At 32.1% G+C, this 13602-nt stretch overlaps 1 protein-coding gene across 1 annotated transcript; it reads left to right on the plus strand.

Annotated features, from left to right (window-relative positions):
* Positions 1–434: 434 nt before the first annotated feature.
* On the plus strand, positions 435–2939 carry LOC107949518 (probable acyl-activating enzyme 9). The gene is made up of 2 exons (XM_016884186.2): positions 435–2115; positions 2672–2939. The coding sequence occupies exons 1-2, from the start codon at positions 549–551 to the stop codon at positions 2752–2754; spliced, it is 1650 nt and encodes a 549-aa protein (XP_016739675.1). The 5' UTR covers positions 435–548; the 3' UTR covers positions 2755–2939.
* Positions 2940–13602: the final 10663 nt, after the last annotated feature.

Here is a 13602-nt window from a genome sequence, read left to right on the forward strand (position 1 = left end):
TAAGTTACTATTTAAAATTATTAAAAATTATAAATTAACTTCAAAATTTTATTTAATGGGAGGAAGATTTGAAAAATTTTAAATTATATAAAAAAATTACTTTAACGTTTTTTTTGTAAATATCAGTTTTTATTAATAATTAATTAATTTTAATTTTTTAAAATAAAATATTTAAAATATTTTTATTAAATTTAACTTAAGTTAATTTAAATTAAAATTGAATGGTAAAATTTAATATAAAAATGTGGAGTAAAATTTAAAAGCGCTACTATAAACCTAAAAAAAAGTCGTTAAAAGCTTGTTTTGCTGCACTAAAACTTTAACTTTAAAATTAAGTTGCAAAATTTAATATAGAGTTGAAATAGAGTAATAAATTATATGACAAATCTCAACAAAACTATAACATAATTTACATTATTTTTTTTTTCTTTCAACTCAACATTCCTTAACTTACAAATTAACCTAAAATAAAAATGTAAGTGCTCTTCACAACTAATCAAATTATCATTTTCCCTCACAAACAAAACCCAAATTTTGTTTTCATTTCAATGGAACTTCTATTGCCAAATCCTGCAAACTCAACCCCTTTAACAACTTTAGGGTTCTTGGATAGAGCTGCCACCGCCTATGGCGACTCTCCTTCCATTGTTTACAACAATGTTTCATACACATGGTTGCAAACCCACTGCCGATGTCTCCAGATGGCATCATCGTTGACATCCCTCGGCATCCAACGTGGCCAAGTGGTGTCAGTTGTCGCCCCAAATGTTCCTTCCATGTACGAGCTTCAGTTTGCTGTGCCCATGTCCGGGGCTGTCCTTAATAACATCAATACTCGCCTTGATGCTCACACTTTGTCGATACTCTTACAACACAGCGAGTCCAAGCTTGTTTTTGTGGACCACCATTCTAGTTCACTTGTTCTTGAGGCAATCTCGTTGTTTCCGAGGAACACCAGACATCCGCAACTCATCCTCATTGATGACGAGATGGTCTCATCAGGAAGCAAAAGCACATCATCAACCAGTCACTTTCTTGATCATTACGAGGGCATACTGGAAGACGGTGATCCAAAGTTCAAGTGGGTGAGGCCAAAGAGTGAATGGGATCCAATGGTGTTGAACTACACATCAGGCACAACATCTTGTCCAAAAGGTGTGAGCTTAAGCCATAGGGCAATTTTCATAAAAACCATGGATGCTTTGGTTGATTGGTCGGTTCCAAATCAACCTGTTTACTTATGGACTCTACCCAATTTCCATGCTAATGGGTGGAGCTTCCCATGGGGTATGGCTGCAGTAGGAGGGACCAACATTTGCCTCCGCAAAGTTGACCTTTCACAGATTTACCGTTTGATCAAACAACATAAGGTGACCCACATGTGTGGTGCACCTGTGGTTCTTAACATGCTATCAAATTCACCAGACCTAGAAACATTAGACCACCATGTCCAGATTCTAACGGCTGGTGCACCCCCACCAGCACCAGTACTAGCCAGAACCGAGTCGATGGGCTTTGTGGTGAGCCATGGTTATGGATTAACTGAAACTGGAGGAATGGTTGTCTCATGTGCGTGGAAACAGAAATGGAACAAACTTCCATTAACAGAAAGGGCCAGGCTAAAGTCAAGACAAGGAGCGAACACTGTTGGTTGTACGGAAGCCGAAGTTTTGGATCCTAAGACTGGGGAACCTGTTAAACGTGATGGAAAAACTGTTGGCGAGGTTGTTTTACGAGGTGGGTCTCTCATGTTAGGGTATCTCAAAGACACTGAAGGAACTTCCAAATGTATGAGAGAAAATGGCTGGTTTTATACGGGAGATGTAGGTGTAATTCACCCAGATGGTTATTTGGAAATCAAGGATCGATCCAAGGATATAATTATAAGCGGTGGAGAAAATATAAGCAGCCCTGAAGTTGAGTCGGTGTTGTATTCACATCCAGCGGTTAATGAGGCGGCGGTGGTGGCTAAGCCTGATAAGTTTTGGGGTGAAACACCATGTGCATTTGTTAGTTTGAAGAAGAATGGTGAGTTGACTCAGAAACCAAGCGAGAAGGAGATTATACAGTATTGTAGGGATAGGTTGCCACATTATATGGTGCCGAAGATGGTGGTGTTTTATTAGAATATACCCATACCCCATACCTTGCCCATACCTTTCCCATACCTACCCATACTTTGGAAAGGTCAAAGTTATGGGCACCAAATATTTATTTAGTGTTGGGCATGGGATAATAGCAATTTTTGGTCCCTAAGTGAATAGGGACTTTGCAAGGTGGCCCTTGAATCTCAACTATAAATAGGCCAACCATTGCTCATTCTCATCATCCTACATTTGCCATTCTCTACTTAAGGCATTGTTCTCTCTCCCTATTTGTAAAGTTTCACTTGTATTTTTGGAGTGAAATATATTTGGTAGTGCCCGAGGACGTAGGCAAGATTTGCCGAACCTCGTTAAAATTCTGGTGTTCTTTACTATTTATTGTTCATATTTTGTGAATTTGATTGTAGTGATTTATTGTGCTATTAAATTACGATAGAGGGATATTCTGGCTAGGAAAGACTTGGTACTTAAGTGATCCTCGTGATCCACCTCTCTTTCCTGGGAATTGAACTTAGTGTGATTTTTTAGTACAATAATTTTACTCTTTCACACGCTTCCGCGCAACATGTTTGAAAGTGAGCTTCCTAAAACTTCAACGGGGAAAGTACAGAAGTTCATTCTCAAGAGAATTGCTAAGGCTATGAGTTGAGTTGGCCTGCCCCAGGTTTGGTGGTGTAATAAATGTGTTTGACGTAACGTACCAATATTTTTCTCAATAAGGGGTTTATGATTTCAATTTGCTGCCTTCATGTCTGCTGATGGGCAAATTTATTATGGAGATTGTTGTATTAGTTTTTTTTTTCTTTTTAAAAGATTGATAAATTAGTTTTTATATGTTAGGTCAAAGAGAATTTGGTTCTTTCTATTAAAAATTTTATTAATTATTGTTAAAAATTAGTGTTGTTGATAAAATAACCATAGAGTGACATATGACCTATTATGCTGACATATAGAGATTAGTTTATGAATAGAATTTTTAACGAAAAAACAAATTTATTTTTAAATCTAACGTATAAAATTTAATTTACCTGCTTTTTGAATAAATAAACAAAAAGAAAAATATAATGCAAGTATGTCGATAGTAATTTTATGTATGCAATTTGCAGTCTGTATAGGTATAGATGAGGTATTAGTGAATGATTGTATTGGTATTATCTTTGCTAGAAATTGTACCTTTTATTAGTGTGGGGTAGATATAAGCAGGCTCCTTCGATTGTGTTTATATGGTAAATCCTCTTTTGGCATAATATGTAATTACCGGACTCATTAAAATACGAAGCCAATTATTTGTGTTTGCAAGCTAAAAGTAAGACAAAAGTCATCCTAATATTGCATTTAATTTTTTTTATTGAATAGATAAATAAATTAATCTTTGTACAAGTGAGCACTACAATCTCTTCCTTGCAATATTAAATATTTATTTTGGTGTTTCTATATAAGGTATAATAATAAATTTAACCATTTATTCAATTTGACCAGTACTATTTTATTGGAAGTAAATTAAAAATTTTAAAAACTAAAATGGCTAAAAAGTCAAAAAGTTCATAATAACAACTTAAAAAAATCAATTAAACTTTTTTAAAATTAAAAAAAAAATTCAAAAATCATAAATAAAAGTTATAAAAAAAAGTTATAAATTTTTTTAAGTTATAAAATTTTTATTAAAAATTAACAATATTGACCTGATAAGTGTAGGGTCAATTTTTTTAAAACTTATAACCGTTAGATTTTAATGGGTAAATATTTTTATTTTTTAATAAAAATTTTATGATTTTAAAAATTTTAAAATTTTGTTTTGTAAATTTTTTTTATAATTTTTATATTTTTTAATACTTTAAAATTTTAAAAGGGCTTAATTGATTTTTTTTTTACTTTGTTACTAAGGCCTTTTTGACCCTTTAACATTAATAGTTTCAAAACTTCCAATAAAGAGTAGGGGTCAAATTGAATAATTGTGTAAAGGTTGAGGGCTAAATTTGTTATACCTTATATATAAACACCAAATTTTAATGGAGAGGTTATTTTGCTCATTCATCTAACGTACATGGGCTAATTTGCCTATATTTTTAGTAGAAGGGTTAAATGCAATCTAGGGTATAACAAAAAAGATTTTGAGGTACTTTTTACTGTGTTTTCAATGCAATGAAGACACTGCCTAAAAAAAGATATTTCCTAAGATAAATTAATTATTTAAAAATATTTGCATTATTTAAAAAGGACTTAATCCACAATATGGCGTCTAAATTATACCATTTTTCCCATCTTGCTACATAACCTAAGCTACTTTCTTTTCCCATGTTGATACCTCCATTACATTAAGTTTATTTTGAAAAAAAGCTTAACCCACAGATTGGTAACTAAACTTTTTTTTGTCATAAGTGATACCTAAACTATCCTTCAATTATTCATTTTACACCAAAATGTTATATCTGTTAAAAAAATTATAGACAATAATAAACCTCCATATCATATAAACTTAAAAAATATTTTTTAAATTTCTTTTCTTTCCTTTTTTTCTTTGATATTATTTCTCTTTTATTTTTTTTTTCTTTCTTCTTCCTTTAAAATGTCTAGCAATTAATACTAGCAATGCTCAAAATTTACCCTCTCAGGGTCTAGACGATGACGATTTATTTTATTTTTGAACTTCACTACTTGCTTTCTCTCCCTAACGAGATTGCAAAATTTATTCGATAGATCAAAATCAATATTTTTCATAATTGCATCGAAAACTGATCACGGTACTGGTCCGAAGATAAGGTCTGGACCAGTTGACTCACGAATCTATACAAACTGATTTAACCAAGCTAAAAAACCAATTGAACCGATTTTCTCTATTTTAAATATTTTTTATTTTATGAAATTTTTAATAATTTATTTGATCGAGCGAAACAAACTGATCAAACCGAAAACCAGTGGCTTGATTGGTTCAACCATCAGTCTAGCTCTAAAGAAAAAAGAATACAAATATATATAAGAGACACATCTGTATCTTAGGCCGTGTGGGCATTCGAAATAGGGACACATGGTTGTGTCCCAGCTCATGTCCGTGCCCGTGTGACTCTTTGAATTGTGCCACACGGCCAAGCCACACGCCCGTGTGCTAAGTAGTGTGAGCATACTGACTTGCTCTTTTAAAAGATATAGGGGACACACGGCCATGTGTCACACATGACTAAAACACACGCCCGTGTCTCTGCCCGTGTGGACGAAAATAGGTCATTTTCCAAGCCATATTTCTCACCCAAATTGGTACCAACCTAAACACAACAATTTGCATATAAAACAAGTCATAAATAGGCATCCAAAACCAACCAAAATCAAGCTTAAAACATGTAATATCATCACATACAACCAATATGCCCGTAAGCACTTCAAATGAAAACTTAAAAACATCTCAACTATGTATCCAAACTTACCTAAATGGTCAAATATATATATGCATAATTGTACCAAAACTTAACATATAGGTCGCTTATCAAGCTCAACCATTTGGTACCCAAAATACCAATTCACAAAATAAATCATTTACATGTTAACCATACTAAACCACACATCAAACATGATAAGGTCATTTATATATATACATAGAAAAGTATACCAAAACACAAGCCAATTCAAATGGCTAAAAACATAACAAAACATGTAGGCTATCAGTAGCCAAAATAACCTATACATGCCATTATAACCAAAATTAGATAACCAAAAGTACCAAAAGAGCTGATAGATAGTGTGATATAGCTCCGACAAGCTTCCAACCTGAACGAGCTTCCGAACCACTATAAAACATGAAAAATAACACAGAGTAAGCATTTAAGCTTAGTAAGTTCGTAAAACACAGAATTTAATTTACCATTTAACTACAATTTAGGTAAGTAAACCAAAGCATATCACAACTCAATTTGGCCAAAAGCCTAACACATATTCATCAACCAAGTCAGCCATATAATTCATATAAAAACCGAGAATCATGTATGAGTTCAACAACTATTTAAATTTCATATACATGTAACATCTATACCATGTATCCATATATCATATATAAACCATTTCCATGTAATTCATGTAAATATCTGTACTAGTTCGTATCGAAATCATATAAACTCGTAACAGAACTGTGCCTGTTGAGCCATTTAGAATATCGTTAGATATGTGGGTAGTACACACGAGGTGTACTGAACTGTAATCTGTCAATTCCTGTACATGTATGCTCATACGAGCTGTAAACAGTAAGCTCCTCCGAGTTGAAATAATGGTAAGCTCCTTCGATCTGAATAATGGTAAGCTCATAAGAGTTGAAATCATAACCCTAATGACATGTCATTTGTATCCTACGAATTCCTAAGGTTCAAACGGGACACGGTAGTCGTTGTATGTCGTCGGATATGCAATCAGTAATTATACATAGCAATTATACAATCCATATATATTTTTTAATTCAAGCATATAAGTACGCAATTTAATTACAAGAACTTACTTCGACGAGTTTACGTAGATACAAAGGCGATTAATTTGATATTTTTCCTTTGAATCGATCTAACTCCATACGAGGTCTAACCGGATCTATACGAATAAATTTAACTCAATTCAATATTCAATTTAGTCCAACAAACATTTTTGGCAAAATTATCATTTTTCCCTTATACTTTTAATTCTTTACAATTAAGTCCCTAGGCTCGAAAAATGAAATTCATTCAATTTTATCCCTACCCAAGCCTAACTGAACTATAAACATATTTATAGCAGCCATTTATTTCACAAATTCACAATTTTACACACAATTTATCACATTATTCAATTTAATCCCTAATTGATAATTTCATCAAAAATTCCTTTACAGAAGTTGTTTATCTAACAACAACCATTCTTTTTCTACCATTAAAATTCAAAACCCTAACATATTCATCAATGGAAAAACTCAAATACTTTAACAGTTTTGCAAATTAGTCCCCGAGCTACCTAGATTAAGCTACAACGATCCCAGAAACAGAGAAATCATTAAAAACGGGATAAAAATCGTACCTAATTGGACAATGGAAGCTTGGCTGAATGTTGCTCAACAAAAATGGCTTTCTTTCCTCTTCACAATCGGTTGAAGAAGGAAGAAAATAATGATACTTGGCTTTTATTTTACTAACTTTTGTCTTTATTTACTTAATTACCTATATAACCTTTTAAAACATTAATAATTACAAGATTGCCAAGCCATTATCATCCACTAACTCATTAATGGGCTAATTATCATATAAGGATCTCCACTTTAAATTTCTATAGCTATTTAATACTTTTAGTTAATAGAACTCAACATTTACACTTTACGCGATTTAGTCCTTGTTATCAAATTGAGCATGTAATCGGTAAAATTTCTTAACGAAATTTTTATACAGTAATACTATCATGTTTTAGATCATAAAATAATATTAAATTTTTTTTACCTCGGATTTGTGGTCTCGAAACCACTGTTCTGATTTAACTAAAAATAGGTTGTTACATATAGATATCAAAATCACACAAAAGTCCAAATTCAAACAGAATACACAGCATGACATACTATGTGATGCAACATAATAATTAAATGAAATACGAATGGCATGACATATCATACGATACAACACATTACATATATAAGAAAAGATACAAGTTCTACCCCCCATACGTTACACATCATCTCTGTCCATCCCTACACACTAAATAGGGTAATAAATACCCATCCAAACCCACACACCAAATAGTGAACGTATGTCACTTTTAGAATAGTACAGACAAGCTGCCAAATATAATGCAGTAATCCACCAGAATTGCAATTAAACTATCAGATCAGATATATGTGGTCGAGCCACCATATTTGCAGTCATGCTGTTAGAAGAGATATATGTGGTAAAACCACTAGATAAGGCAAATCATTAAAATACCATTACTTCCTGCGTCACATAGATATCCCACCTCAATGCACATGCTGATACAAAACTCATGCTCAGATACAGACATATTAATCATGCTTAACAGATTTATCAGTATTTACAGATCAGATGCAAAATTAATTCTACTGACATACTACAGATGTTACACTTACCATATCCATACCACATATTTCACATACAGAAGACATACAAATCGCATTATAGACCTTACGAAGTAGATAACCTTGAAGTGTACGTCAAAACACAGCTCTATCTAAATTTATTGAAAAATAGGCCCATATGCTCGTGTGGTCCACACACTCTAGCACACAGCCATGTAGCGTCAATAGTGGGTTTCTTAACTTCTCGTCTTTTGTTGTTTTTCGAGATAGAAGGTACACACTTGGTTTTTTTTCGAGACGTCGACCCTACCGAACACTTCCTAATCATAAAATGACACAGAAACACATTAATTAACAACAAAGCATCAAACCCGAATCAATAATCATCAAACCCGAATCAATAATTCAGCTACAAATGCTAAGGTAATCGACCCTTACCTAGAGAAAAATCGATTCTTAAGGCATTCCACTCGCTGGAAAGGGTTGGGTGCCTCGCAATCTTCCCCTAATAGATTCCCACAAAAGAGGGCATTAAAACACAATCAACACCAACCAAAAGTTCTCAAATAAGATTACTTAAAAACATCATTCTCAAAAAGACAAACACCATACTTACACGAAACTTACCACAACTCTAGTATTCCAGACCGTACACACTAATCACAAACTCAAAGACTATGAACGAGGATAAAACATCCACGAAGCAATCTTAAAAATGGAAAAAGAAAAAGGACAATACAAGTTGAAATCACAAAAAAGATATGGCAAAAATGAGAGAAAGGGAGAGAATGAGGGACGTGAGAGGAAAGTGGGAGAATGTTGACTCATTCTTATCAATAATTGAGCGAAAATAATATATAAGCTCGATGTTCAAAGATATGGGTTGGGACAAAAATAGCAAAAATTCAAGGGAAAGGATTCGAACCCAAAATTTCTCACGCACAAGCACAACACTTATCCACTAAATTAAATCAATTTACTTGACATAATTCCTACATAATTTATTCAAAAACAGGACATGACCACTCTTGGTTCAGTAACCCAATTTCTACTAACCCAATTTTTGGGATGTGACATTATCATTGTTTTGTCATCAACATTGAGTTGATGTCGAGCTAAGTTGTGATAGTAATTTAGTTAACAACATTATAAATATACACAAATATATAAAAATTTGTATAACAAATATATTTATTAAAGTTTCATATAAAATTAAAAAATTGCTTTAGTTCAAATGATAAATAATTTTTTTATATGCATGGTGTCCCTTGTTCAACTCTCATTATAGATAAATTTTTATTAATTTATAAAAATATAAAAAATTAAAATACCCACAAAATCATATAATTTACTTTGCAAATTAAATTGTTTTTTTGGTAATTTTGTAACTAAGTTGGATCAGCTTGGTGGGTGACACCAACTTAATAAAAGAGTTAATAAATAGTATAAAAGTATAGATATATAATTAATGGAGGTAATAATGTGTGCATAATAAAATTAAAATATATAAAAACTTAAAATAAAATTTTGGTTGTGTGGTAAATTTAAAGTTTTTCTAATCTAATTGGCATGGGTTCAAATCTTATTGTATGCATATTTTTATTTGTTGTTTTAAATAAAGAGATTAAAGTACCCTTAAATAACTTAGTTTATTTTAAATATGAAGGGACATTAAAGTTATTTCCTTTATTGAGTTGAGACTCAGTTGATGGATGACACCAATTCGGTAAAGGGCTTTATAAATACTAGAAATCTTATCACACACTTATGCGTGTGGAAACCACATATTTAGAACACGTGTGTGTTTAAAAATAACATATAATAAATAATGAAACGTAAGGTTTGAAACTAATAATAACAACACATATGCAATATATACGAAATTAAAATAAAAAAATTAGTTTAATTTGTGAGTAAAAGAAAATTGAAATAGGTAAATACATCATATTAATAATATTAAATGCACTCCAATTGTTTATCATGGTATTTTCATTTTTCTATAGTATGTCAAAAAGTTATCTAGTTAGTGAAAAGAAAATTCAATATTAATTTTTTTAAAAAATTAAATATCGAGTTGACTTGTGACATCAATGCAATTAGTGACATTATATATGTACACAAATTTGGTGAGAGAAAACATTTTATTTTAAAAGTTATTTTTTAAAAAGTTTACTCAAAAATTACTATTGGTGTAGTGGTAAAGAATTTGTTTATAAATCAATTAAACATCGGTTCAACCTTTAGACATATTAATTTTAATATTTTATTTTAAAACTATATAAAAATATGAAAAGATAAAAATATCATTAAAATAATAATAGCAGTCATTTAATAAAAGGGTATATGAGTTATTTCCTAACTGAGTTGGTACCTGGTTTACTTGTGACACCAAATTAGTCAGGAATTTTATTAATAATATAGATTATAAATAAACAATTGATAAAAAAATGCATAATAAAATAAAAATGTATAAAAATATAAAAAAAAAAGTTTAAAGTTTTGCTAACCCAATTGACATGAGTTCAAATACCATCATGTGTTATAAAATAAATAGACAGAGAGTAAAGAACAAAGAAAATGGGAGACCAAAAGAGAGTGTATTTTATTGATCAATTAGAATGTTTACAAAGCTTCTCCAAAGTCTCTATTTATAGGTATAAGAAGCATAAATGAAGTATAAATGTAGAGATCTACTTCTAATAACTATTAGAATTTAAAGTAGATCAAAACTTATCTTGATCTTGATGGACATCCACTTAATAAGATATTCACAACACTCCCCCTTGGATTTCATTGGTAGATAATGTGCCTCGTTAAAACCTTACTAAGATAAAAATCCTGTGGGGAAAAATCCTAGTAAAGGAAAAATAGTACACATATCTATAATATGCATAATATGCTGCCTCATTAAAAACCTTTCCAGGAAAACCCAACGGGACAAAACCTCTGTTAAGGGAAAAGAGTACAACGTGTATTTACTCCCCCTCATGAAAAAATCACATACTTTCTCATATTGTACGTATTCAATCTTGAATACCAATTTTTCAAATGACTATTTGAATTTATTTTCTGAGGATTTATATCACCATTCTTTTGAAAGTCACGAGTGAAGAAATTTTTGGGGGAAATATATTTTGATCTCTTTAGGAGTTTCAACAATAATCATAGAAAACTTTAATCATGATTATTCTATAAAAACACAAATAGGTATTTTGGATAATTTTATAATCCTCTTTCAACTACTATTTACCACATATGTTCAAATTATTCCAATTCATATAAATGAAAAATTTTCCAAGAATTTTAATATGCTTATTCTAGCATCCTAAATATTTCAAGGATTTTAATATAACTTTACTATATAATGGTTCATAAAAGGTTGTAACAACAACCATTAAACACAAGTTAAACCTTCTATGAATTGTCAAAACAATATATCTAAAGGTTATTCCATCCACCACAAAAGAATATCATATCTTTTCATAATCAATGCCAGGACTTAGCGAAAAACTTCCTATTTTTATTTTGCTTTTGTAAAACTAATTCATTTGCACCCTCACTGGCTTTATACCTTTAGATATTTGGACTACTGGTCCAAACACTCCACGAATTTAATTGTACTTGAGTTACATCTTTCTATTTTGATCAATTTATTCCATATCTATATTTCACAATATATTTATTGTAACACCTTAAAACCCGCCCTAGAAGTTTAGACTGGATCCCGGAGGTTACAATGAGCACTGAAGTGATCGTAGAACAACTTACCAAAAGAACTGTTTAAAACTTAATCCGAAAACAAATAGCTTAATTTAAACTAATTCGTTTAACAATTTATATGTTGAATTTGAAAACAATCAGGTTTAGAAATTTTAAAGATAGGCGTTGTGAAAATTTATTTGTAGCGGAGAATGTAAAGCTTATCGTTTGAAATGCAAAGCACAAACTAGTACTTTACATTAAAACTTACTTTGTATCAAAGTTTAAATAGAAGATTTTAGGAAAACAAAACCGCTTACGAAAAGGATATACCAAATCCGAATTTGAAAGACTGTAATCCAAATTTCAATCCAAATCAACATCTTTGCGAGTCCAAAACAAACAATACCACAGTCCACAAAAAAATGTTTCTAACAGACCATTTAAAATGACTTATCAAAATAACTGAAAACTTTAGTAAGCCCAAACCGAATTGAGAAAACTCAAGAAGAAGTTCTGAGATCACCAATGTACTGAGTCCAACACCAAACACGAGAATTACCTGAAAAGAAGAAACACTAAGGGGAGGTGAGCTACGTGAGCTTAGTGTGAATACGAAATCAAGAAGAAAGGCAATTGACAAGGTAACGAAACAAATATTTCCAATATGCACACGCAGACAGTGAACGAATAACTTATATCAATAATCAGTCTCACGAGTAGTTCATTAACAAACATAACATAGATGTATAATTCTAATCATAGCAGATACCAAAGACATGTCGAACTATTCAAATTATTATGTAATTAACTCCACAACCAAATAGACAGACTTATACCCAAATGTGAAATGAATGCAACAGAGTAAAGATCCCACCCATCCAGCCAAACACCACTTTGTCCCCCCTACACACCACAATAGGGCCATGTTAGACCCAACCACCCTGCACACCACATAGGACATTAATAGGCCCATCCACTCTACACACCACAAATGTGGAACTAAGCCACTCGAGTAGATGTATACAGCTGAGCTGGTATACGTATAGTATAGTGTGATAAACCGCTGTACAAAAGTATTGCAGTTAAAACTGCCAAACCAGTCTTCCTACACTCCATAGCCAAATCCTAAAATTTTAATGCTAATGTAGTAATGCATACATTACGTAGACAAACATACAGAAATAGACATACACGTTTCTAGTTGAACATATTCAGTTTTGATTATATTTGTATTTCCATACTAAATTATGATAGCAACAATAACTCAAGTTTATTTATCACATCATATTATCACATAAACGAACATTTAAGTTAAAACCAACAAATGCACTTGCATACACGAAGCCAAACTAGACCGAGTCTCAAACACACTTACCAAGGCTTAACCAAGGGGCGGATTGCACAGAAACTTAAATCAATTCAATTTATTACACATAACAAAAATCTGCGAAACAGGGCACACAGCCGTGTGGAAGTGTCCAAGCTATGTGGAGGCCAACATGGTCGTCTGAAAGAGGCACACCCACGTGTGGAGGAGACATACGCCCGTATGTTTGGCTTACATAGCCGTGTGAGTAGTTTGTGTAACTCACTGTCCAAAAGTGCCAAAAATAAGCAAAATCAATAGCTGAGTAGACACGGCTGTGTGGAAAACTCACACGCTCGTGTGGCTAAGGGACACGGCTGTGTGTCCAGGGCACACGCCCGTGTGAAAATCGACAAAATCTCAAAATAGTAGCCACACGACCGTGTGGCACTAAAATTCACCCAAAA

This window comes from Gossypium hirsutum, chromosome D03 (genome assembly GCF_007990345.1).
Source record: "Gossypium hirsutum isolate 1008001.06 chromosome D03, Gossypium_hirsutum_v2.1, whole genome shotgun sequence".
NCBI classification, from domain to species: domain Eukaryota; kingdom Viridiplantae; phylum Streptophyta; class Magnoliopsida; order Malvales; family Malvaceae; genus Gossypium; species Gossypium hirsutum.

Bases quoted from the DNA above. Each gene is read 5' to 3' on its own strand.
- LOC107949518 (XM_016884186.2), top strand. From the start codon at position 549: ATGGAACTTCTATTGCCAAATCCTGCAAACTCAACCCCTTTAACAACT. The intron at 2,116-2,671 runs TGTTTTATTAGA...TTCCGCGCAACA, and splicing joins TATGGTGCCGAAGATGGTGG to TGTTTGAAAGTGAGCTTCCT.